The sequence below is a fragment of the Peromyscus leucopus genome, chromosome 6 (genome assembly GCF_004664715.2).
Source record: "Peromyscus leucopus breed LL Stock chromosome 6, UCI_PerLeu_2.1, whole genome shotgun sequence".
Classification (NCBI taxonomy): domain Eukaryota; kingdom Metazoa; phylum Chordata; class Mammalia; order Rodentia; family Cricetidae; genus Peromyscus; species Peromyscus leucopus.
Genome location: NC_051068.1, coordinates 56,015,954 through 56,043,775, shown reverse-complemented (window position 1 = coordinate 56,043,775; position 27,822 = coordinate 56,015,954). Strand labels below are relative to the sequence as shown.

At 45.5% G+C, this 27,822-nt stretch overlaps 1 protein-coding gene and 1 long non-coding RNA gene across 2 annotated transcripts; one reads left to right on the top strand and one right to left on the bottom strand.

Moving 5' to 3' along the window:
• Positions 1 to 11,826: 11,826 nt before the first annotated feature.
• LOC119088272 lies at positions 11,827 to 15,225 on the bottom strand. The gene is made up of 3 exons (XR_005091896.1): positions 15,004 to 15,225; positions 12,520 to 12,605; positions 11,827 to 12,089 (listed from the first exon to the last, which is right to left on the bottom strand). It is a non-coding gene; the product is annotated as an uncharacterized LOC119088272 (long non-coding RNA).
• Positions 15,226 to 19,743: 4,518 nt separating this feature from the next.
• On the top strand, positions 19,744 to 24,505 carry LOC114700472 (DNA (cytosine-5)-methyltransferase 1-like). The gene has a single exon (XM_037206674.1). The coding sequence runs from the start codon at positions 19,908 to 19,910 to the stop codon at positions 24,426 to 24,428; it is 4,521 nt and encodes a 1,506-aa protein (XP_037062569.1). The 5' UTR covers positions 19,744 to 19,907; the 3' UTR covers positions 24,429 to 24,505.
• The last annotated feature ends 3,317 nt before the right edge of the window (positions 24,506 to 27,822 follow it).

Genomic DNA, 27,822 nt, shown 5'->3' with positions numbered 1-27,822 from the left:
TAGATAGATGTGGATGGATGGGGGTGCAGCTGGAATGAGAGGATCAGTTGGGGAGGGTAGAGGAGAGGAATTGGAGAAGTATGGAAAAGTAACACAGTAGACACTTCCTGAAATATATACATATAAAATGTCTATCTAAGCGAAATCGCCAAATACTGGGGGAGACAGAGTCCCAACTGGACATCTCTTGTCACCAAACAAAGCTTCCACTACTGGGATTGGGTTACATCTAATTGATCTTTTGGCCAAAGGGGTCCCATGGGGATCCACAAACAACTCAGGCTGTTGCCAAGACTACAGGTTACTCTCCACAGACTGACAGCAAGGCCCCATTGCTGAAGACAATGAACACAGAGAAGTTGAGCTGCTGCCTGCATGGAGCCTTCACCCTTACAGGCTAGCGTCTTTGGTACAGGAAGGTACTTTGTGTGCTACCAAAAGAGAAACATAAACACCAAGCCAGCCACAAAACCTTTATCTATAATGTTGCACTTCCTGCAGGATATGCTAGGGCAATAGTGGCACAAAGCTTGTGGGAGTAACCAACCACTATCTGATTTGACTTAAAGCCTACTCTATGAGATGGAACCCATACCTGACACTGCTTGGGTGACCAAGCACCAGAGACTAGATACCCCATGGACCTAGAGTAAAACCAAATACTACTATCCTAAAACAAGCAAGCAAACAAACACAACAACAAAGAAACAACCAGAAAGAAACATATCAATAAAATGACTCCCAATGGCATTCTGCTATACTCAAATCAGTGCCTTGTTCAGCCATCGTCAGAGAAGCTTCCTCCTGCAGCAGATGGTAATAAATACAGAGACCCACAAGTGAACATTATGCAGAGAAGGAGAGACCTTTGAACATTCAGCCCTAACTGGGATGTCTTTATCAAATCCCTCTCTTCAGGGCTTAGGGAGCCCCATGGAAGAGGAGACAGAAAGAATGTAAGAGTCAGAGAAGATGGAGGACACCAAGAAAACAAGGCATTAAATCAACATGAGCAAAGCTCATTTGAACTCACAGAGCCTGAGCAGCATGCAGAGGTCCTGCATGGGTCTGCACCAGGTCCTCTGCACTTATATTATGGTTTCCAGTTTAGTGTTTTTGTTTTTAGAGAGAGGGTTTCTCTGTGTAACCCTAGCTGTCCTAGAATTCACTCTGAAGACCAGGCTGGCTTCAAACTCACAGAGATCCACCTGCCTCTTCCCTCCCCCACCCCCAACCTGAGTGCTGGGATTAAAAGCTCCACTATCACTCAACTAGTTTAGTATTTTTATTGGATTCCTGAGTGTGAGAATGAGTGAGTCTCTGATTCTTGTACCTTCTCTTGGGCTCTTTTCCTTCTTGTCCAACTCCAATTGTTTTATCATATATTTTATTTTTATATATATTCAATAACTTTTTTATTGATTCTTTGGGAATTTCATATCATTCACCCAATTCCACTTATTTCCTAGTCCTTCCAAGTCCACCCAACACCCTTGTAGCCTCTCCCCCAAAAGAAAAGAAAAGGAAAAAGAAAAAAAATAATGATTTAAAAAAAAAAAGGAAACAAAAGCAACAAAACCCTGTTCCTCCATTTTGCCCTCCTCTCCATCACATATTGGTTTGTAGTGGTGTGTCCTGCAATGCACCTTTTGTCCAAACGGCTTCATATGTAAATGTTCATTGCAGTGAGTTGTTGTTCTGGTTCAAGGCTTCTGGCTTCTGCTACATCATCAGTCCTGGACCCTCACCGAAACTTCTCTTGGATGTCCTGCTCTTGCCCTGAGTCATGGAGATCCTGCGGCTATGGTTCTGCAGGACTGGTCCTTTCACACAGTGTAGCAGGTCATAGATGGGGTAGATGTTGGGTTGGGCTAACTCCAAACCCCAGATGTGGGCCTGGGTGGTAGCTGAGTTGGTTAGTCCAGGCCTCTGCTGAGACCTCCCCCTCAGGTAAGGGGCAGGAACAGCACTCCCACACTCCCAGCACTGGGGTCAGCTCTCCCATGCCCTCCAGCCTCCAGTCACTGGGGTCAGCTCTCCTGGGTCCCACCATCTTCTATGCCCATGCCACCACCTGCTCCTCCATGCTGCCTCCAGTGAGGAGCAAGGCCAGCTTCTCCTTGGTGGCCAGTGAGGGGTGGGACCTACTCAGCAGGGTCCTTGGACATTAACATGGCTTTAGGCAGCAGTCCAGACCTTGGACATTGGCATGACCTTTGGTGGTAATGTGGGCCACATACATCCACAGACCCTGGCTTTGGTAGGGCCACAGAACCAGACATTGGTGGCAGCACAGGCCACTCACATCACTCTGTTCCTCACTGCTGTTGAGTCTCCTGTTCCACCTCTCTCCACAACACAGGAGCTGCTCCACGTCTCATTCTCTCCCATCTCTTCACCATATATTTGCTCACTGTAGTGGTGCCCATCCATTATTTTGATATATGTTATTATTATCTCTTAGGAACTTGTTTGTTTTCTAATGAGAGGTAGGAAAGGAGTGGATCCTGATGGGAAGGGAGGTGGGGAGGAACTGGGAGGAGTAGACATAGGGGAAACCGAAATCAGGACAAATTTTTATTAAAAAAAAAATCTACTCTCAGTAAATGGGAAAAGAAAAGAAAAAAAGAAAATCTCTCTCAGGTTTACCCAACCACTTGTGGTTTAGTTAATTCCACAAGTAGTCAAGCTGACAACCAAGAATAGCCATTACACAGAGAATAACAAGATGGAGAATGGTAAAGAATAGTGGTGTGGTGGTTTGAAAGGAAATGGCCCCCATAGGACCATAGGGAGTGACACTGTGAGGAGGTGTGGCCTCGTGGGAGTGGGTGTGGCTTTGTTGGAGGAGGTGTGTCACCCGGTTGAGGTCTCAGATGCTGAAGCCAGGCCCAGTGTGGCATTCACTTCCTGCTGCCTTGGGATCCAGATGTAGAACTCTCAGCTCCTTCTCCAGCACCATGTCTGCCTGCATGCCACCGTGCTTCCTCCCATGGCGATAATGGGCTAAACCTCTGAACTGTAAGCCAGCCCCAGGGAAATATTTTCCTTTATAAAAGTTGCCATGGCCATGGTGTCTCTGCACAGCAATACAACCCTAAGGAAGATAAGTGGGGACAGAGGAAAAACCTTGTGGTTATATAGAGAGATTGAAGGAGTATCGGGGAGGAAAGAACCCTGTGAACTGCCACATTCTGGGAGCTAGCATAATGGGGGGCAAGGGAGGGGGAGAGGTGGGACCTCCAGAAAGCGTGTGTGTGTGTGTGTGTGTGTGTGTGTGTGTGTGTGTGTGTGTGTGTGTGTGTAGGAGGTGGGCTTTGAGATGTATAACAAGTACTTGTGGGTAGGGATCAAGAGAGCCCGGCGGTCAGCATGGGCTTTGATATGCAACCACAGGTGTATGTCAGTGAAGACCCACATGACCCTCTGCCAGAGGCAAAGCAAGTGATTCCTTTTGGCAGATGGGAATTTATGAACTCAGGTCACAGGTTCCCAGGAAATGCTTTTTCTAACAGCCAGAAATCCTTCTATAGCCTAGCTTCAGCTGTTCCTAGACTCAATTTTGGACCAAGTCGGCAGGCCTGCCCTTTTTGGGGGATGGTAAAGGGGGTACCCTTTGGTTGAAAATGGCTTTTAGAAATGTGTGCACCTATAGCTTGCCTTTTAATTAGTTAAAAGATAAATCCCTGGCACATAAATCTTAAAACATAAACAAATGAATATACTCTGAGACATTGGCTCAGAAACCCAGGGTCAGCCGCAAAGACAACACCATGTCTTATTTACAATGCCATCAACCGAGCAGCGGCCAGCACCTCATAGATTGCCCTCCTACCCCAAACTTTGGGCTAACTGGAGTTGAGAACCAAAGTTCTGGAGAGAAGAAATACTCGTGGCGAACGTGCCACAAAGGCTGATCGGAACTTTGATGACTATGGAGAAGTTGGAATAGTGCAGATCCAGAGCCTAATTATAACTCAGGCCAGTTATCTTGGGCTCCCTTGGCCTCCGAACAGCCATTGCCATCCTTTGTATGTGACCTAACATCCTTATGATCATAAGGTAAATTCTTCGGAATGAACAAGCAGATCTCCAGCTCCCATTAACTAAAAGGCTAAGACTGCTGTCAATCAGCAGCTGGGGCCAACAGCTGAGGCTTTCCTGCTTTTGGAACCCACCTCCCCGCTATTTCCACCAATGGGTTGGCCATGTCCTGATTAGCATATGATTTTCTTTGTTCTATTACTATATCAACTTCAAGCCACTGTTACCATACGGGAACATAGAATTTGGGGGTAACCTGAATTTATATTATTGGGCCATGGTCACTCACATTTGGCTCTAGAGTAGTGGTTCTCAACCTTCCTAATGCTTTGGTCCTTTAATACAGTTCCTGGTGGTGTGGTGACACACACCCCCCCACACGCCCAACCATAAAATTATTTTGTTGCTACTTCATAACTGTAATTTTGCTACTGTTATGAGTCATAATGTAAATGCCTGATATTTCCAATGGTCTTTGGGGGACCCTGTAAAAGGTCATTTAGCCCTCAAAGGGTTGTGACTCACAGGTTGAGAACCACTGCTCTAGAGTAAACTATCTCTTGCCCTCTTCAAGGTGAGAGCTGTGTTTCTTGCATCAACATACGTGTCCCATCCCTCCTTCCGAGAACCAATTTTATTATATATTTTAAAATGTGTGTTCTTTACCCGAACATTCCATTATAAAATGTTCTGGCTTTTGGGCCTGGCAGATATCTTCCCAGCTACTTCCTGACCTTGCTCCTGGGGCTGTGGGTTCTTGAGCTGGGACTGGTCCTGTCTGACTAACACCACACAGTGAAACAAACCTGGCTTCTGCACTCTCTTGGTCTCAAGTGTTTGGGATAACATGCCCTATCTTACATCATTTTACTACTGTGTGTTTCTACCATCTCATTGGATTATTTTGAAGGACATTTCAGTAGAGAGAGCTTCTATTTTCCAGTTTTATTTGGATACCAAATATGCCCAACTTAGTAATGTAAGAAATGTAAGCATGCGTTGTACTTTCACTGTGCTGTTCATATCTCTCTTTCACGACTTCCTCAAATCCCACAGAGTAAAGAGGATCTGGGTCAGTTGTTAGCACCAAAATCAGTCCAAACCACCAAGCAAGGACAGAATTCAAAACCACGGGGGCATTGAGAAGGCAGGTACTGGCTTCTGTGGGTAAACACACTCTGCAGACTCTGGGGTACCGGGGGAGGGGAGGCTTGGAAAGCTCTGGCAGTTGTCATCACACAGCTGAATGCCCGGAGTGGGGCAGCAGGTGTGTCTGCCCTGACTGCATCCATGTGTGTCCCCTTTATCCACACCAGGAGGTGTCTTTCCTTATTCAGGTTTCTGACTCCCCCCCCCATCTCTCCCCTCCCCTTCCCCCCTCTCCTCCCCCTCCTCCATCTCTCTCCCTCTCCCTCCCCCTTCCTTTTTTAAAGCTGTCATGACTATTCTGACTAATTTAGAATAATAGGCAACAGAAGAGCTTTTTGGTGGAAGACTATTTTTTTTCCTTACTGAGTCCACTCACAGAGGCATCCAGGGTAGAAGTTTAGGGAGCTTGGTGAGGTGTAGAACCCACTCTTCGTTATGGTAAATTTCTTATTTTTCAATGAAGAATTGTTTGAGTAGCAAAACTCTGCTTCCTGGTGATAGGTCAGGAGACTGACTCTCTAGATGAATGGAAAGGAATTGTTTTCAAGGGTCAGGTGCAGGGCTTACAGAATGGGGTTAGTGGGGACCTTGTTGACCTTCACCTACCTTTGAGCTGGAACAGCAGTCTACATTTCCAAAGGCTTCAGGGGTTCCTGTGTGAGTTTCTATGGTAACACTTGAAGAGACTGATCACTCTCTCCTGAGCAAAGATGAAAGAATCCAGGGAAAGTCTGTGGACCTCCCTGCCAGTGGGAGCTGACTACTGGAATAGTCCAGAATCTCCAATATTTTCTCGGCAGTATTTAACTCATTTTTGCATTTACATTTAACAAATTGTTTAGATATTCAAGCCTCATAAAATCCCACTCCCAGCTACCAGGAAAGCTTTTTGTGAGTTGCTCTTCTTCACATTAGGGCAATTTGCGGTACTCAGTGGAGACAGATACAGAAATTAAACTAATTCCAAAACTGTTTTTAAATTTGTTTTAATTAACAAATAATAATTGTATACAATTTGTGAATGAAAGCACCTGCAAAGAATTGAACCTTACACTGAAGTTTCTGCCAGGCTGGTTGATTGATTAGAACCTCAGTGATGTGGTTGGGATGCTGTCAGTCTACAGCCAACTTATTTTAGGCCATCTTTAGTTCCCTTAGTAACCATTTATGGTCCACTTCTGAATGTGCCCTGACATCTTTGAACCATTAGGTAAATCCTTTGAATATACAGCTGACCTCTAACTTCTACCAACCAAAAGGCTAAGAAGAATTCTGTCAGATAGTATCAGAGGCCTGTGGTCCATAAGTCTCTGCTTTGCTCTACCTACCCACCCAATGTTTCCACCAATGTATTGAAAATATCTTGATGTATGATTAACTGTGTTCTGTTACTATGAAACTGTTACAGGAATTTGGAGTGGCCTGAATCCATGTTCCTGGGCCGTGGTCACTCATATTTAGCTCCAGAAGAAACTCTTATCCCCTCTGAGGTGAGAGTTGTGTTTCTGTGTGGACAATTCATAAGTTATCTGGTGATGTCTTGATACATGTTATACACTGTAGAATGGTTATGTCAGTCTAACTGATGGAAATATTACCTCATATTCATATTTCTTCATGGTTGGAACGTGTAAAACTTCCACTCTTTTAGCAATTTGAAATATATATATCACAATAGTTTGTGGTAGTGCCAGGGGTCAAACCCAGGACCTCACACTTGCTAGGCAAGAGCTCAAAGACTAGGCTACCCCCATAGCGTTATTAACCACACTCACAAAATTTTAATCTGCCTGTCTATCTAAAACTCAGTGCCATTTCCAACTTCTGAAACCTTATTTAAAATTTTACTCGGTATTTTCAGCTTTAAACTCTTTGAGAGTTTCCTTCAGAGATTTTAATGGGCAGATTGTGGCAAAAGTAACCCCATCCATGTTGAATGGTAATAATACCTGTTTCCACCAGCTTACGGTCTCAATTGTTGTGGAGAACATGGTTAGACACATTTGTGCCTTCCTGCAACATCAGAATTCACTGAATAGCAGGAAGTTTACAAGCTTCTTCAGTGTTTACTACGTCAGCCTGCTTCCTTTTGATAGTGTGGCCACAGGCACACACGGCTTCCTTTATTCTGATCTTAACTGCTAATGCTAACGCTCAAAATCACACATTTAGTCCCATCGAATGGCTGAGTTCAAAGAGGCTTCATGGAGGGCTGAGGCAGAGAGCTGGTGCAGGTGCAGGGGAGGAGGGAAAGCATTAATGAACCCAGGGGGAGAGCTGCCGGCGGCACAAGAGCCTGGCCACCTGTTCAAGGGCGGGTGAGGGCAACCAGCAAGGCTGAGGTGAATGACTGGAGTAGGCCACGTCAAGCATGAGGACTGTGCTGAGCTGAAGCACTGGGGGCAGCTGGGAGTTCCCTGCCTGTCAGCCCCTGATGCATGCACGAACCAGAAGGTTAGATATCAAGTTGGCCAGGTCGTTTCTGCCACTGAGATATTAGGTGTCTTTCCTTTTATGGGACCCCTTCAGGTATCGCTTGAGAGAACTGAGCAGATGCCGTAGCAGGCTGCTCAGTCTTCTCTGAGAGATCAGGCCTCAATTTCAGTTTCCTGAGATTGAGCAAGCAGTTTCTGAAAAGAGCTACAAACACAAGACAATTGATCACTGGTGCCCCCCCCCCCCACAACAGGGATGGGGAGAATGCGCATATGAGGCCAGCCCCCCAACAGCAGCTCAAAATGGAAAAGCTGTAGCCTTAACCAGCTCCTGACTAGCCCTAGCCAATTAAAAGGTACCAATATGATTGCCGCTTGCTTAAGCCAATCATATCTGAAATGACCTAGCTGCCCTAGGAACTCCCCTGAGCTGTGCTTAAAAGGAGTCCACACATTCCTCTCAGAGCCATTGCCATTTTGCCTTTGTGTAGGACAGACCGCCCCAGAATGCTGATATTTTTCTCGAGATAATAAATGCTCTTGATTGCATACGTGGATGGTGGTCTTTCGTGGGACTTCTCCAGGACCCTAATACCACTCATTGGCCTGGTGTGTCTACGGGCCTCATTTGTTTTCTGATGCGGGGTTTTAATATGTCCATTTACCAGCGTGTTTCCAATCTGCTTTAGTAAGGCCATAGATGGCCCCCGCATGTCGGCCGCAGTGGGAGAGCTGGCCCCACACTCAGGAGCACGGATCCCACCCCTCACCACAGACGCAGGAGAGCAGACTCTGATGGGGTGGGCACAGGAGAGCTGGTTCCTTCCCTTAAGGGGTGGCAGTTCTAGCAGAGGCCCAGACTGACCAGTTCAGCTACCACCCAGGCCCACATCCGGGGCTTTGAGCTAGCCCACCTCAAATCTACCCCATCTCTGACCTGCTGGAGCGACGGAAGGGAACTGGTCCTGTGGAACCATGGCCACAGGATCTCCATGACTTGTGGCAACAGCGGGACATCCGAGAGGCGTTTTGGTGAGGGTTCGGTATGGATGGTGTACCAGAAGTCAGAGGCCTTGAGTCTGACCAACAACTCATCACAAAGAAAATGAAGCTGTTTAGACAATGGGGGATGGAGGTGCTGGGGAAGCGGGCAAGTGGAAAGAGGAAAGTGCTGTTTTTGCTTGTTTTTAATTAATGTTTTTATTTGTTTTTAAAAATTTTTTGGGGGGGGCAGCTGATGCAAAGGTGAAGGGTGAATGTGGAGGGACTGGAAATGAGTGAGATTGGGGAGCATGATGTGATATTCCCAAAGAATCAATAAAAAAGTATCTTTAAAAAAAAAGATGAAGTGGGGAGGAGAATTCCAACATGTTAGAAATTTGAAATGAAACGAAGATTAAATCTCTCAGAATTGTTTTTGAAAAGGCTAAAAATTAGTCTTCCTCTTAAATTGTTGGTTGTGAGCCTAGACTTCCGTGGCTGGGCCATCTCTCCAGCCCGTCTTTCTCAGCTAAAATTATAAGAAGCATGTTTGAAGAGACCTCTTGTGACTGTAGTAGCTTATTGCAGGTTCCCTCATAAATCTGAGCCTTTGGAGTTCAGTCTTTCCCTAGTATTCTCTCTAGCTGTGACAGGGAATGCTGGGCAATCTACCTAAAGCAATCTTCTGAGGACTCTGAGAAGGGAGAAGCAGAGTAGCTGCAGTGTAAGTGTAGAGGTGCCTGGATTCTCCTTTTGATTCACCACAGATCTGAAGCTAAAGATATAGGCAAATCAGCCATCTAAACACGTGCATACCAAACCAAACCTAGAAAACCAAAAACTAAAGAGAAATACAACGTCCACGGGGTAAGCTGATGAGCAGATAGACAGGTAGAGAGGCAGAAAAGGATGGAATGGTAACTACCCTGCTTTACGCACATACCCTGGAGGAGATTTCAGCTATGTCTTCACAACAGCCATACTGTGGGGGTGTCTGCTTCCACCATGGCTGGCAGAGTAGCTACCCTAGTGAGATAAGAAGGCAATTCAGTTCAATACAACTCAGTAGCTGGTGTTGGTTCAAACTTCAAGAGCCTGACACTGGGTGGTTTATTTTAGGCAGATTTAAGCACATCACAATTTGGAAAGAAAGTTTCCTGGTGATAATGAACTCAATCCTGTGTGTACAAAAAGCTTAAGACATGGCTACATCAAACTCTCGTGAAGCACAAATGATATCTTCCATAAAGATAGGTTCTATAGATTAACCGGGGAAACAGGCTCAAGGTAAAAAAGGTACGAGTCTGGGAGAGCCAGTGTGGCCTGGCCACATAGATAGCACAAAGGTCATCAGGCTATTAGACACATCTGCTCCCAGATTTCTGGGCAGGAAACAGGTCACACATCTCTCCCTTTGAAGAGACAATCTTGTGTATTTAACATTCCTGGTTTCCCTTGTGCTTATCTGTGAGCACAAGGACCTACATGCTTCTTATACCAGCGCTGAGTAGGAAGCCTGGATTTCCACTCTGTCTAGCTGTAATGGCTGTATTCTCAATGACCTAACTTCCTCTCACTAGGCATAACATCCTAAAGGCCCTACTACCTCCTCCCAATGCGACACAGGCTGGGGTCAGGCCCTTACATACATGCCCTCAAGGATATCACAAATCAAAATGACAACAAATTCACATTAATGATAAAATTAACAGAAAAACAGGAATAGACTGAACTTCTCACTTGGATGAAAAGTGGGAGATGTACATGCCTTCAAAGCTAGATCAAATGTTGGGTGAGAAAATTATGATTTAAATATGAGTTGAGGGCCAGTGAGATGGCTTAGTAGGTAAAGGTATTTGCCACCAAGCCTGATGACCTGAGTTCAATCCCAAGGACCTACATGGTAGAGAGAGAAAACGAACTCCCACAGACTATTCTCCATAAACTGTCCTCTGAGGTCCATGTTCACACCATGGCTCTTGTACACATGCGCGCGCGCGCGCGCGCGCGCGCACACACACACACACACACACACACACACACACACACACACACACGCTGTGAGATATTTTATATGCTGTGAATGTGTTGCTCTGATTGGTTGATAAATAAAATGCTGATTGGCTAGTAGCCAGGCAGGAAGTATAGGCAGGCTAAGCAGACAAGGGGAATTCTGGGAAGAGGAAGGATGAGTTAGGAGACAGCCTGTCATCCAGGGAGCAGCATGTAATAGCACACAAGTAAAGCCATGGAACACGTGGCAGCAAATAGACTAACAGAAATGGGCTGAGTTTAAGTGTAAGAGCTAGTCAGTAGTAGGCCTGAGATAATGACCAAGCAGTTTTAATTAATATAAGCCTGTGTGTGTTTTCCTTGGGTCTGAGCGACTGTGGACCAGGTGGGACACAGAAAAACATTCAGCTACACACAGGTCTAGAGTAACCTAAGCCAAAAAGTATATAAAGCATTCCACTTATTCAGAGTGTAGAATGACAAAAAGTTCCAGCTTAGGGAAGAAGAGAAAACTGGCCAACAATGTACCAGATGGCAAATTAATCAGAAGTTCACACCGCTGTACATGCATGTCAATGCATAGCATCTATCCACAGCAGCCTCTCTGTTCCAACAGGTGCTTTTACTTGCAGGAGACAGAGAGTTACTACAACTTTTTTGTTTAAGTAACAGTTTTTAATGAGCCCCAAACTGTACAGAATTCTGGGCATTGCAGTCTACGGTGACCCTATGTAGTTAGACAGAGCTAGAGCAGGTACCCAATTAGACCAGTTCCGGGGGCTGCTCAGTCCAGAAGGATCACACAAACAGGCTCCCTTGAAATTGCCTTGACACCCAACAGAGAACATGAGAGACCTGTTTAATTAATTAGCTGACCGATCAATTAATTAATTTAGCAGTGCCGGAGATGGAACCAGCATGTTAAGTGGCAGGCAAGTGCTCTACCACAAAGCCCCCTTTTCCAATCCCCAGGGAAGACTTTGTATGTCAAACCCACTTTGGAAAAAAGCGGGTGCCTATATAAACTCTTCTATGTGGACGCCACACGGGCTTGAAGCAGAAATAACAGCCAGAGAAACAGCCAGAAACGAACGCAGCCACTGAATGTTTCAGAAACTCAGGAGGCAAGCTGCAGACCTGCTCCTCTCCCCACTTCCCACCACTCTCTGACTTGAGAAAAATTTGATTTTCCTTACAAAGAAGCTACCTTTCTGAACTGTTTTAATTTGACACGCTAGCTTTTCCAGTCTCCAGGGTCACCGTCAGAAGACTGATCAGCATGAAAGGATCACCAACTTCTGCATGCTCCAAATTCGCATGGCACAGAGGCTGTCAGGAGGGGAAAAGGGTAAAGGACAAAAGCCAGTGCCCCAGCAGGGGCTCCATGGAGAGCTTTGCATTTGCCTCGCAGATCCTGAGTAGCTCCAAGGAGGGAAGAGTTAGCCATGTGATACGATTTAAGAATTTCTGTGAATTAAAAATAAGATCTATGGGGCCAAGGGTATCACTTAGTATTAGGACACAACGTGCTCAGTACATGTGAGGCCCTGGTTCAATCACTGGTACCCCCACCCCAAAAGGATCCCCTTCATATTCCATCCTTAAGTGCAAACACACACACACACACACACACACACACACACACACACACACACACACACACAGTGCATGTAGATGAATGTGGAGGCCAGAGACTGACCCCGATCACTCCTCTCTCACTGAACTCAGAGCTCATCAATCCTATTGACTGGCCAATAAACTTCAGGGATCTGCCTGTTTCATACCCTACACCCAACAAGTTCTGGGGCTGCAGATACTGGCTAATGCATCTTTATGTTTGCTCAGCAGGCACTCTACTGACAGAGCCACCACCCCAGGAAACTTTCTGAAAACTTACCTTACTTCCCGGATGGGAGTGTAACTGGAAGCAGGAAGTTGGCTCTAGGTTTATTCCAGGCTTTGATAGAAGTCTGTGCTCAGTAGCTAATAGGTGGTTGCAGAAATTACAGAGATAAAAAACTAGAAAATTAAAACTTAGATGATAGGAAGGGAAAAGCCCCTCTATTTTAACTATAGACTGAAAAAATTCTAATCCCAGTTGTGTGCAACTGGAGACTCAAAAGTGGAGAGCGCTGAAATCAAAACCAGTAGAACTTAAAAACAAACAAAGAAACAATATCATGAAAGAGTGAAGCCCTTCCCATCATGTCCTTTGGTTCTAGGAGGACCTAGAACATGGGACCTTGGGGTGTGGTTGGCCAACAATGTCACTCAACTGACTGAGTACTTGCCAAGTCTGATCAAGGCTCTGAGTTCAATGTCAAGCACTGAAAACATTCTGCCTTTGGGTTAGGGACAAACTCATGGCTTATTACTTATACTCACTCTATTTGGTGTAGGCATATTTTCTCTATGTATTGGCAGCCACCCCCAAATAACCATGCAGAGGCTTAATATTAATTATAAATGCTTAGCCAATAGCTCAGACTTGTTACCAGCTAACTCTTACATTTTAAATTAATCAATATTTCTTATCTATCCTCTGCCACATGGCAGTAACTTCTTTCAACATGGGATGTTCATCTTGCTTCTCTCTGAATCTGCTCCTGATTCTGAGAGACTCCTCAGACTCTGCCCTTCTTCTTCCCAGTGTCCTTAGTCTAGTTCTCCTGCCTAACCTTATCCTGTTCAGTTATTGACCAGTCAGCTTCTTTATAATACCAATCACAGTGACATATATTCACACAGTATAAGGGAATACTCCACATTTCCCCCTTTTTGTCTAATTAAAAAGGAAGATTTTTAAAGCCGGGCGTGGTGGCGCACGCCTTTAATCCCAGCACTCGGGAGGCAGAGGCAGGCGGATCTTTGTGAGTTCGAGGCCAGCCTGGGCTACCAAGTGAGCTCCAGGAAAGGCGCAAAGCTACACAGAGAAACCCTGTCTCGAAAAAACCAAAAAAAAAAAAAAAAAAAAAGGAAGATTTTAACTTTAAAATAGTAAAATTATATACAACAAAAACAGTTATCAAGTAAGAATTATAATTACACTATCCAGTCCATTTGTATTTGGCAAAATATTATTTATCTTGCCTTTGTGAGTCTAAAGTTTTATACCTAATTTATCTTTTTATTATAACTAAGGAAAACTTCAACTATGACTATCTAGTCTTCAGCTCCTTCAAAGAAATGTTACCTAATGACAGGGACATCTGGCTGCCTGGACAGTAATCTGAAGTCCTGAAGTCCTTCTGTAATGTTGGGGCAGCCATATTTGGTCTACATGACTAATGTATCTGACAGATTTTTAGGAGAAGCAGGAAATTTTGAAGGATAGTCCTACTTTGTCTTGGCAAAGTTTGGCAGTCACTTTTGTGTGTGTGTGTGTGTGTGTGTCCTGCTGGTCCAGTTCATACAGTATACTGTCAGCAATTGAGGCAAAGGCAGTCTTTTGTTCAAATAACCAGCTTTTGACATAAAGAAAGGAAACTCCATAGGGAGTTTCTTCGATGTCCATCATCTTCTCTGAAGTAAATTGGTACTGCCAGGAGCAGATGTGTCTCACTGTCAAGAAAAGGCTTATGTTATTAAAATGTTTTAAATACCATATTCTGTAGGTCTTTGAAGTGTTTGAAGACCATTTATTTATCTAAATATATCTTTTTAACCTTGAAAACATACCTAATATGAATACATTATAGATGACTAACTACTAACCTGTATTTCTTAATTATACATTATGTTTTTAAATGAGCTGTATAAGCACAATACCCTAAATGAGTAGAAACATACATACAGTATAAAAATAACTTTAAATTTATATCAATAAATCAAAGTCCATACAAATGTAAAATATTATGAGATTAACAGTTGGGTTTTTTTTGTATTAAAGTAGATTCAATAATCTACCCTTTTTTTTCTGTCATTCCTATATCATAAACCCCTTTTTTCCTTTAGAAAGAGATCTTTGAATTTAACTCTTTGGTTTAGCCCCCCCCCCTTTTTTTTATTAAGACTAATAACAATTTGTAACCAATCCCCCCTTTAATGATAATAAATATCCATAAACCATCTTTTGGGAATGTGGTCATCATTCTCTAGACTATTTCCTGCTGTTCTAGGGCATTAGCATCTTTGGAGGACTCTGAGAAAATTCAGGATAATGATTTGCCGAGGACAATTTTAAGAGCCATGCCATATTGCCTGCCTGAGTTAAGTTTCTGTTGTCCAGTATTGAGCTACTAACTAGAAACTTCTGACATGCCTGGATAAGTCCTGAGTTATTAGAAAATAACTTAATTTCCTTATCTTTGTGCTACAGTGACCATTAGTCACAATGTTTTGTGGTTGGGTTGCTTCTTGGTCTGCTTACTATAAAACCCACCTGAGAAAAACAAAATTTTGCAGCTTGATCAGAATAATGTATTGTTGTCAATTCTTTGTATCTCTTGTCCCTTTCATTCACTATTCCCCCTTTTAGGGTCTCTGCTGAAGATCCCTCTGGCTGGGACAATAATTAAGTCTTGACTATAGTATTTTGTGAGGCTGGATCATCTCAGCCAGCAGCCTTGAAGCTGTTCTGGATGCTGGATCACCTGGGTTATTCATTTTTATTGGTGTCTTGTTCCCTTGCTCTGAAAATACATAAATTTTAAAAGTAACATACATATCTGCATTAATACAAGTATAGATTATCCATTATACACAAGTTATCCAAAGATGATTTTTTTTTGTTTTATGTTTGAATAGATAAAATATACATCATATGTCTTGTAGTAGTTCTAGATTTACTGATGTTTGTAGTCAGGATTTTCAGAGGATCTTCCTTATCAAACCTGATCCATATCAACCTGGAATGGATCCACAACCTCTCATTTCCTGTGGAGATAAAAGCATAACCTCTTCCCCAAAAGTAACACATCTTTTTACTTCCATTTTGAAGTCAAGACATTTTTAAATATATAGGTTGGTTTAATCCAGCAGTTTCCAGAATCCAATGTTTCTTAGCAGTTATCGCTTGTTTATTAGCAGTCACGAAACTTAAAGACAAACAGGATCCAGACTCTCTGTGGATTTCCCATGTTTATGTGGCTTTTTTCTTTTATATCATCATTATTATTATTATTATTATTATTATTATTATTATTATTATTATCTTGGTTTTTCAAGACAGTGTTTCTCTGTGTAGCTTTGTGCCTTTTCTGGATCTCATTCTGTAGACCAGGCTGGCCTCGAACTCACAAAGATCCGCCTGGCTCTGCCTCCCGAGTGCTGGGATTAAAGGCATGTGCCACCACCGCCTGGCTTCTTTTATTTTATTTTACTCCCTTTCTAAGGTCTTTATCATTTTAAAACTATGTGTGTGTGTGTGTGTGTGTGTGTGTGTGTGTGTGTGTGTGTGTGTGTATGGTTTGTAGCCTGTCTCTTTTTTCTCTCTCAAGCCTTTGTACATTTTTAAACACACTATAACCCATTTAGAGGTTTTTTTTTTTTCCATCTGGATCTGTCTTTACTGAGCATCTGTAAACTTTTCTGTCTGCATAGATACCAATCAGCTAATGATTATCTAATTTATTATGTAAATGTAGTTATCTCTAACTTTTCAGCTGGATTTAAACAGTTGCTATTGCTGTTCCCTCACTTACGTGGGTGAAGTGGATCCCATCAAGCACTAAAGTAACTCTGAATGGTTGGCACATGCTGGTGACCCCAGCAGCTCAGGAGGCTGGGCAGAGGATCACTTGTGTCTAGGAGTTTGGAGCTAGCCTGGGCAACAGTGAGATGCTGTCTCTTAAAAATAGAAAAAAATTGTCACCAGAAATAGGAAAAGTAGGCAAGCTTCAGGGGCTGCTCCTCAATTTCTGAACTCGCCATTTTCCTGCGTGATTATAGTATGCATTAAAGATTATACTTTTTGGAGGGCTGAAGAAAAGGCTTAGTAGATCAAGGGTTTGTGGTGAAAGTGTGAAGACCTGGGCTAAAATCCCCAGAACTCACATGAAGCCGGGCACTGTGGCACGTGTCTGTAATTTCAGGGTCCTGATAGTAAGACAGGAGGCAGAGAGAAGAGAGTCCCTGGAATTCTCCAGGCCAATGATGATGGTGATGATGATAATAATAATAAAGATCCTGCATCAAAAGACAAGACAGAAATGGAGGACCAATACTTGAGGTTGTTTGTTGCCCTCCACACGCATGCCCGTGGAATGTGCACCCTCCTCCCCCATTTTAAACAAAAGACCAAAAACCCCATAGTTTTAAAAAAATACAAAAAGCTACATGAAAAACTGAAAGCCCTGTGGTTTTGCAGATTCTTTTATCCGTATCATCTCTCGCTATACAGGTAAATTTATTTTTCCAAACAAAAGAAAAAATGAAAAGAAGACAAAGAATATATATCTAGTCTTTGGAGAAGAGTGAACACTCTACTGAGAAATAGAAATTGAAAAATCACAGAACCAGTCTGTGAAAGTAACTTGAGAGGCCTCAGGAGTGAAGAAGGTTCATCTTTTCCTTTTTACCCATCCAGCTGTGAGTTTGTAAAGCAAGTACCTGTATCCACAACACTTCCTGCTTCGCTGGAAAAGAGAGCAGAGCTGGAATACCACACTTTCATCATTGTCTTTGACCTTTGGACTGCCCAGGCCCTTGTTTTCTCTTACATTTCCTCCGGTTAAACAGATCGAGTAAGACTTTTCAGATCTGGGTCAAGACTTTTGGGCTGTGGTTTCCTCACGCCTAGAATACCCAGGTCAATTTAATAAGAAAACGGTTCTTTCATGATCCAGCCCTAGGCTTAAGAAAAGATCATTTCCCAATTTCTGTGTTACATAAAAGCCCCAAAAGAACCAATTAGCATTGTGTAGCTCACGGACAAAGGGAAGGGTCTAGCCTTAAGAAAGCATACTGTTTGCCCTCAGAAACTGATTCCTGTCATATAATCCACGTGCAATACATAACCTGAGGTCTGAGAGTGGGGCCGAAGTGTTGGTTTTGTTTGGCCAACAAGCACTTTTGCTAATTTCACCTTTATTTGGGCCTGGGTCCAGTGCTCACTCTTGGTTTCAGAATTGTAGGTTTTGAAGGGTGGAAAGAGGAGAGAGCAAGCCCTTCCACTCCTGTCTGGAAGAACAAGCTCTGTATATAAGGAGCACTTTACAGGAGGCTGGAGAGATGGCTCAGCAATTAGGAGCACGTGTTGCTCTTGCAGAAGACCCAGGTTTCATTCTCAGCACCTTCATGGTGGTTCACAACCACCTGTAACTCCAGTTCCAAGGGATCTGATGCCCTCTTCTTACCTCGGAGGGTCACAAGCATAGGCAAGGTACATGTACATACACTGCATATAAAATTAAAAAAAAAACCACACAATTAAAAACTACTTGACAGTTTGGGCCTCTAGAACTGCTGGAAATGAATGTGTGCTGTCACTAGATTTGTGGTGTTTTGTTACAACAGCAACAGGAAACTAATACAGCACAATAAGTTAAATGGCAATTATGAAATACTGAGACATATTTTTCCTTCTGAACTTCTAGCATCTGGAAGGGGCAGAACTGTCTGCTAATATGTCTGGGTCTTACGTCTGATTTAATTAAAGGAATATTTCTAGTCAGAGATACCCCAGGGGATTTCTTAGTGGTTTGGAGTACTTAAAAGGGTCATTGGGTTCTGATGGTGTCATGAAATTTATGACCAGAGCATCCAGTTACCAAGAGAGATTATCAGGCAGCTTCCCCAGGAAGTCAGGCAGATGGGTTCCCCATCAACATTAACGTGTTGATGGATAGGAAGCTAAACTTCCCTCTGGAGACATGGGTCAGGTGGAACACTACTTCCTGTCAGTTGAAACATCTTTTTATAGCTGGGAAAATGGGAAAGTCAACTGGGGAGCTCTGGAGAAAGATTTCTTTGTTTATTTACTTTGGCTTTCAGGAATGTTCTTGGACTTGAACTGCCATTTTGACCCCAGGCGAAACTGACTAGAGGACAAGTGAAGATGTCCTGAATGGACCCTGGGCTGAGTGACATGGTCTCTCCCAGCATTTGAGAGACATTATAAGAGGGCACAGGAAGAATAGGGTATGGGTGGCCTCCTGGGGCCTACACTCTAGCAAGGGCCACGGGGTTACTGGTACAACTTTGTGAGGCCAAGGCCTTCGCCTGAAACCTCTTAACAGAAAAGGCAGAAGACGCTTTTCAGCATGGCTTTAACCGACAGGACACATTCCATCTTGACTATACTCCTTCCTGTTAAAGCAACATGAAGGAATGCACTAGCCTGAACCCATGCAGCCCAGAACCCCTACAGAACTTCCATTAGAACTTGGGCTGTTAGCCATGTGTAAGAAGGCCTCTCTTGGCTTGCAGTGCTTCTGGAGAGACAATGATGGTTTGGCTGGTAGGAAATTAGCCTCAGCTTAAAATTCTTGGATTAAATTTGGACAAAATTCTCGCCTTAAGTCCTCATGCTGTGAGCCACCAGGAGCAGATGCTAACCCTCAGGGGAACTGCTGAGTTGGCCTGACTTGTTCACGGAGTAAGCAATGGAGGGAAGGTATATGATTTTAGGCATTTAACTTTCTAGTACCACTGGAGGCTTCCTTTCCTCCGATTTAGACGTTTTCCAGGGAGCAGGGTGACAAAGATGGCAGTCAGGACTGAGGGATGGGATTTATGAAGTGAAGAAAGCTCACAGTACAGGAAAGATACATTTAGATTTTAAAGACTAACATCTAGGGCTGGAGACATGAGTCAATGGTGAAGAGCACTTGTTGTTTGGGCAGAGGACTCAGGTTCAATTCCCAGCACCACCTCTGTGCCACGTACTTTCAATGATTGGAGCATCTGCTGGGGTTGAATGAGGATCATTTGAGACATGAACCAGCAGGTGGAAGCCCTCTAGTTTGATGGCCAGGGCGGAGCCAGCCCTTATATCTATACCCCAGGGCTCTCACCCTCAGATTACTTTTTGCTGCTCAGAACCAGTCACTGCTGCATGCTTTTACGTCTTCCAGAAGGCTCAAAGACTTGGAAAGAGATGGCTTTACAGACAAGGAGTGTGTGAAAGAGAAATTGAACCTGTTGCATGAATTCCTGCAAACAGAAATAAAGAGCCAGTTATGTGACTTGGAAACCAAATTACATAAAGAGGAACTATCTGAGGAGGGCTACCTGGCGAAAGTGAAACCTTTTTTAAAATAAAGACTTGTCCTTGGAGAACGGAACACTCTCTCACACCTGAAAGGCCAACAGTTGTCCAGCCAACAGACAAGCAGGAGAGCAGAAATGGCAGACTCGAAACAACCCTCTAAACCCAGGTCCACGAGAAGCAAGTCGGACAGTGAAACCAGTTCTGAAGCTTCATCTAGCTCCGAGGCTGCGAGGAGAACCACCAGGCAGACCACCGTCACATCTCACTTTGGGAAGGGCCCCACTAAACGGAAACCCAAGGAAGAATCGGAAGAGAGACTTTCAGATGAGTCTGTTGCAGGGAAGGACCAGGATAAGAGACGCAGAGTTACAGGCGCAGTGTGTGGTGCTGGAGTTTCTGTAGTGGAACCAGAAAGTGTAACACCAGGAACTCAGCTGGGTCAGGAAGAGCAAGGTGAGCAGGAACTTGACAGGAGACTTCGAGGTCAAACCAGAGAACTAACATCGAGGCAGAGATCAAGGCAGGAGCCAGGCAGAGAAGCAAGACTAGGAACCCCCGAGGAAATGGACGCTGATGAAGAAGCAAAGGATAAAAGAAGGCTCAGGCCCAGAAGTCAACCCAAAGATCTGGCCACCAAACGGAGACCCGAGGAAGAATTGGAGGATTTGACTCCAGAGACTCCTGAGGACCAAGATGAAGAGGAACAGAAGGAGAAGAGACGAAAGAGGACATCCAGAGAATCAGCGGAGAAAAGGCCTGCTCGAACTAAATCAACCATGAACACAAAGAAAGACCAGCCACGGTGCCCCCAGTGCGGCCAGTGCCTGGATGACCCTGATCTGAAGTATCAGCAGCACCCTTTGGATGCCGTGGATGAATTCCAAATGTTGATTTGTGAGAAACTGTCCATCTCGAATTCCAATTCATCTGGAGAACCCATCGATGACTCTCCCCTACGCAAGATGACTTCCTTCAGTGTATATTGCAGTCGAGGTCACCTGTGCCCTATCGATACTGGTCTTATTGAGAAGGACATTAAACTCTACTTCTCGGGTTGTGCCAAAGCAATCGATGATGATGATCCATCTGTGGAAGGTACACGGGATAGTCCACATGGTGTTAATTGCACAAACCTTGGGCCAATCAATGAGTGGTGGTTCACTGGCTTTGATGAAGATGAAAATGCCGTCATTGGCTTTACCACATTTTATTCAGAATACATGCTGATGGAACCCAGCCCAGACTATGCACCAATATTTGCGCCAGTCCTGGAGAAAGTTAACCTCAGCAAGACTGTAATTGAGTTCCTGCAACACAACCCTGATGCTGTCTATGAAGACTTAATAAATAAGATCGAGACCACCGCCCCTCCTGGCACTGACCTGAACCAGTTCCCGGAGGACTTCCTCCTGTACCACTCTCAGTTTGTGGCGAACCAGGTAGAGAGTTACGATGAAGCCAGAGACAGTGACGAGGCAGCCATCTTATTGACTCCCTGCATGAGAACCCTGATCCAGTTGGCCAAGGTCACCCTGGGACAGAGGCGAGGGGAGAGACGCCTCAAATTGTTTAAGAAGAAGCACAAAGAGCCCACAAAAGCCACCACCACCAAGTTGGTCTACCAGATCTTTGAAAATTTCTTCCCAGAGCAGATTGAGAAGGATGACAAGGACAAAAAGGAAAATGCCTTTAAGCGCCGCCCGTGTGGCATCTGTGAGGTCTGTCAGCAGCCTGAGTGTGGGAAGTGCAATGCCTGCAAGGCTATGGTTAAGTTCCGTGGCACTGGTCAGAGAAAACAGACTTGCCTCAAGAGGAGGTGTCCCAACTTGGATGTGGAAGAGGCAGATGATGATGAGGAAGCTGATGATGATTACATCTCACAGGTGCCATCACCCAAGAAGATGGACCAAGGGAAGAAGAAGAAGCAGAACAAGGACCTTATCACCTGGCAAGGGGACCCAGTGAAGACTGAAGAGAAGAGAACTTACTATCTGAAGGTGTGCATCGATGGAGAGCCACTGGAGGTGGGGGACTGCATCTCTGTCCTTCCCGAGGATTCCTCCATGCCACTGTATCTAGCCAGGGTCACGGCACTATGGAAAGACGAGGGCAGGGAGATGTTCCATGCACACTGGTTCTGTGCTGGGACAGACACAGTCCTTGGAAACCTCTCCGACCCCCTGGAGCTGTTCCTGGAGGACCACTGTGAAGACCTGGAGCTTTCCTACATCCACAGCAAGGTCAAGGTCGTCTACAGGGCGCCCTCGGAAAACTGGGCCAAGGAGGGAGGCATGGATCCTGAGACCATGCAGCCAGAAGCTAAGGATGGTGAAAAGACCTATTTCTACCAGTTCTGGTACAACAAGAAACATGCAAGATTTGAATCTCCTCCCAAGACCCAGCCGACAGAGGAGAACAAACATCAGTTCTGTCTCTCTTGTATCCGACTGGGTGAGCTGAGACATAAAGAAATGCCTAAGGTCCTAGAGCAACTTGATGAGGTGGATGGCCGGATCTACTGCAGTTCTATCACCAAGAATGGTGTTGTCTACCGAGTAGGTGACAGTGTGTACCTGCCTCCTGGGGCCTTTACCTTCAACATCAAGCGGGCTATTCCCTTGAAACCCTCAAGGAAGAAGCATGTGGATGAGAACCTGTACCCTGAGCATTACCGCAAGAAGTGTTCAGAGTACATCAAAGAGAGCAACCTGGATGCTCTGGAGCCCTATCGCATCGGTCGGATAAAAGCAATTCATTGTGGCAAGGAAAATGGCAAGGTTAATGAGGCAGACATCAAGATCAGGGTCAACAAGTTCTACAGGCCTGAGAACACCCACAAATCTACCCCAGTGAACTACTACAATTTCGACATCAACCTGCTGTACTGGAGTGACGAGGAAGCTGTGGTGGACTTCAGTGACGTGCAAGGCCTCTGCACTGTGGAGTACGGGGAAGACCTGCCTGAGAGCATTGATGATTACTCACAGGGGGGCCCTGACCGCTTCTACTTCATGGAGGCCTACAATGCAAAGAGCAAAAGCTTCGAAGACCCTCCCGATCACACCCGCAACCCTGGGAACAAAGGGAAGGGAAAAGGAAAAGGGGAGGCACAGTGTCAGGTGTCAGAGCCCAGAGAGTCCGACACAACCATCCAATTGCCTAAGCTGCGGACCCTGGATGTGTTTTCTGGCTGTGGAGGGTTATCAAAAGGATTACACCAAGCCGGCATCGCAGAGACACTGTGGGCCATTGATAAGGTGGACGCGGAAGCCCAGGCATTCCGGCTGAACAACCCAGGCTCCATGGTGTTCACAGAGGACTGCAATGTGCTGCTTAAGCAGATCATGGCTGGCGAGGAGATCAACACCTACGGCCAGAAGCTCCCCAAGAAGGGCGATGTGGAGATGCTGTGTGGTGGACCACCCTGCCAGGGTTTCAGCGGCATGAACCGTTTCACCTCCAATTCGTACTCCACGTTCAAAAACTCGCTAGTGGTCTCCTTCCTCAGCTACTGTGACTACTACAGGCCGCGTTTCTTCCTTTTGGAGAATGTCAGGAACTTCGTGTCCTTCAAGGACTCCATGGTGCTAAAGCTCACACTGCGCTGCCTAGTCCGCATGGGCTACCAATGCACCTTTGGTGTGCTGCAGGCTGGACAGTATGGTGTGGCCCAGAAACGGAAGCGGGCTATCATTTTGGCTGCAGCCCCAGGAGAGAAGCTGCCTCTGTTTCCAGAGCCTCTGCATGTGTTTGAACCCCGTGCCTGCCAGCTGAGCGTTATAGTGGATAGACAGAAGTATGTTAGCAACATTACCAGGCGGACTTCAGGCCCCTTCCGACCCATCACGGTGCGGGATACCATGTGTGACCTCCCTGAGATCCAAAATGGAGCATCGGCCCTTGAGATCTCCTACAAAGGAGAGCCACATTCCTGGTTCCAGAGGCAGGTGCGGGGCTCACACTACCAGCCCATCCTCAGGGACCATATCTGCAAGAAGATGAGACCATTGGCGGTTGCCCGCATGCGGAACATTCCAACGTTCCCAGGATCAGATTGGCGTGACCTGCCCAATATAGAAGTGCAGCTGACAAATGGCATTTGGACCAATAAGCTGCGCTATGAGTATCATGACGTGAAGAATGGCTACAGCAGCACTGGCGCCAAGCGTGGGGTCTGTCCCTGTGCAACACCTGGTAGGAAATGCGACACCAATGCCAAGCAGTTCAACACCCTCATCCCCTGGTGCCTGCCGCATACTGGGAACCGGCAAAACCACTGGGCCGGCCTCTACGGGCGCCTGGAGTGGGATGGCTTCTTTGGCACCACTATCACCAACCCTGAGCCCATGGCGAAGCAGGGCCGTGTGCTCCACCCAGAGCAGCACCGGTTGGTGAGCGTGCGGGAGTGTGCCCGCTCCCAGGGCTTTCCGGACACCTACCGGCTCTTCGGCGACGTCTTGGACAGATACCGGCAGGTGGGTAATGCTGTGCCGCCACCGCTGGCCAAAGCCATTGGCCTGGAGATCAAGCTCTGTATGTTGGCCAAAGCTCAGGAGATGGCCACAGCTGCAGTTCAGGTAAATGAGACTGCGACGACTAGCTCTGCTCTCTCCCAGAGCCCCAGGCCCACAGATACTGTGTTTTTAACCGGTTGAGCCCCATCATTTGAAATGTTGTGCAGTGTCTGTGGCCATGGTTGACACTAAGCTGTTTGTGTGACGTTTGCTTTGTGACTGAGCCGTACAGTGCTTTGTGCAATTTGAATCTTGAAAGATTTTTGCTTTTAATTCTGTATTTTATCAGATCCGCCACTGTGCAGGTGGCAAGCCAGATTTTATGTAGTTTTTATATGTTGTAATATTTCTTCAAATAAAGCGCTTTTATAAAGCACACGCACAAAAAGACCCAAAATGCATAGTAGCCAGTATCAAATATTTCTCATTTAAAACAGCCAGTCCGGGGCTGGGGACATGGCTCCATGGGTAAAGTGCAGTCTGTGTAAGTGTAAAGACCTGGCTTTGAATCTCCAGAATGCAAGGGAAAGCCTGGAACAGGCTCGAAGATTGGAAATCCCAATGCTTCAAAGGTGAGATGGGAGGTGGAGCTGGGAGACTCTCCAGGAGCTGACCAGGGACAAAGGAACAACGAGAGACCCTGTCTCAAACAAGGTGCAAGGCAGGGACCAAAACCTGATGTAGTCTTCTACCTACAGATGTGGTCAGTGTACTCTCCTGAATATGCATACACATATGCACATGGACATATCACACACATGCACACAGAGACCTATCACATAGATCTCTCTCTCTCTCTCTCTCTCTCTCTCACACACACACACACACACACACACACACACACACACACACACACAGACTTTGTCGGGTGCTCAGCTGGAAAGGGAGATAGTCAGAGGCTTTGTAACACAAACAATAGGTCCAGCCTATATTGTTTGCTTCCAGGGTCCGTGGAAGAGTCTACCAACCAGCTGAGGATTCTAATCTGAGGAATATTCAATGAATCTAAGCACACTGAGTTCTTTAGTCCACTCACTTTATTCTTCTAAGTCAATTTTACCTACATAGTTTCTTTTCTGCTCTCTTAGCTCCTCTCGGTCCTTCCTGCTCTGTCCTTTCTGTTCTCTCATCTCGACCTAGTTCTTTCCATCTCCGTCCTCATCTTTGTTCTCCATCCATTCTCCCAGTGCTCTCAGAGAAGCAGCATATATACCCACACAGTAATTCTCTGGCAAAGCAATGCAAGGCTTGAAGTTTTCAGCGTCACAGGGAGGTGATAAGGACCCACACATATAATTAATTGTCAGCTTCCAATTACAACCCAAAAGGGGAGTGACTAAAGGGAAGTTCTCGGGTAGGGTCAGCTAAAGGCTAAGATCAATTAGGGAATTTATGTGCTCAAACTCTAGAAATGGCGAGGTAGAGCGTTAGGGGCTAATAAGTCACAAGAAAGTAAACTGTCTTTGGCGCCACTTTTCCCGCTTGTCCCGGCTGCAGCTGCTTTCTGATAGGGAGGGGGACGTATGCTAGGTGGCTAAGTGACCTATGTCAGAGCATGTAGCATTTGGTTAGTAAAAGCACTTTCACTCAGTAATTGCTGAGGAGAAAATCTAGGAATAGCACCTGGCTGAGGAGGAATACAAACTTGATTGGCACAAGAAAGAAGCTTGGCACCTATCACCTGCCTGGCCTTGTAGACAATCTCCTTGGGTCAGTGGGAAGTAACTGCCTTAACTCAGTAACTAGAAAATGGCTAAAACACCATCCCAGGAACATGAGCAGTAAATCTCTTAATTTAGGGTCTTGTGTAAATAACCTGGGGTAAAGGTAAGGGGTTGAGGACTTAATTTAGTGGTTCTTTTCTCTACCTGTGGGTGAGATGAGCTAATGTTTATTTCTCTGCGTTAGTCCTTGGAAAAAGGCTGAAATACTTTTGTCTGGACAATGGCCCTAGCCAGATGTATGTTAGTGAAAAATAAACACAGCTGGGGACAGCTGTCTGTCCAATTACCCCAAGTGTATAGGGAAAGTTGTGCCCAAGATTGAGATGCAATCGTGAGATTGATTACATGTACACGTAACATGGAGATGCACGGTAAATGGGGAGAATCATAGCTGTTATTGCACAAGAAGTTTACAACAAGAGACAGCCAGTTCATTCAAAAGACAGTAATTCTATAACGCCTTGGGTGATGGTTTCCTCTAACAGAACCCTTAGTTCTGACAGGTTGACCTTCTGAACACTGGTTGTCACTGCTGTATGCTCTCATGGACTTTCGCTACCAGCGGCTCTCAATAGCTTGGAACATTTTAACCCACACAGCAACACAAAGACACAAGTATGTTACTGTCATCCCTGTCTGTCAGAGGGAAGCAGAGATCTGAGAAGCCGAAGCCCCCCTGGCCGGTTGCATGCATGCACTCTAAATTTAGGGCCACCAGGAGTAAAGGAGAGAAGTGACACTAAAAACTAGCAAAAGAGGGGGCGTCTGCTGGCGAGTCTTCACTGCTAAAGGACTGTCCTTAAGGGGGTGGGTGGGTGAAGGCACAGGCAGGGCAGGATGGCTTTCATGCTTGGAGCATGGTACTAGATATCCTACCCTGTGGGAGCCCATTTTCAGGTTCCTCGTGGCTTTACCCAGCAGGTCCGCATAGAGGATGATTAGGACCACAGGCCTGAGTGCAGGTGTCTGAGATGGCCTGCACTTGGGTGTGCTGGGGGAGGAGGTCTTTTGCTCCACCCCTTGGCATCCCTCTATAAATACCCTGGGGCAGAGACAGTCAGGGCCCATTGGAATGGGTTCCAGGCCCATTGGAATGGGTTCCAGGCCCTTTTGAGGTTATCCTGTATTTTCTGTTTATCTCCACAATCTAAATTCTAATATTTTCTGCTGCTCAAACTCAAGAAAACTCTGGGGAACTGTGGGGTTGGTGGGTAAATGCCCTGTACTATCCTCAAGCTTCATGGAGGCTGTCCTGTCCACATGGGGCAAGCTTGCTGTGAGATGGCACCCTGAGGTTAGAGACAAGGCAGATGACCATGACTTCAAGGGCTTAATCTCAGTGCAGGCTCAAACTCTCCCTCCTGCCGGAGATGGAGTTGCCTGATTCCCTGTGGGAATTAAATTCTGTTTGCAGTCAAACCAATTTGAATTAATTTAGCAAGTGTCAATTTTTCCCTCTGAACTGTGTAGAATGCAATTCTAAAATTAGACCGACTAGTGCAGCCTCTCATGGGCTTTTTTCAGTCCTTGCAGATGGAGATAATGTTTCCTGCAGAGATTCTGTGTGGTGCAAAACAGCCCTTCCAAATCACAGTCAAGTTCACCCTGGGGACTTTTCTACAGGGAGAACCGTCTTGGCGTGGTTCACATGGACCACTGGCCTCCTTTTCTCCCACCCTGGCTTTCTTATGTCCTGTAGGGCTGCTGGTGGACATTGGCTGTGCTTGTCCTTAAGAACTGTTGGGCATTTCTACATCCCTGGCCTCCTGAAAAACAGGCTGGAGTAAAGAGCAGCATTTGGATATCCCAAA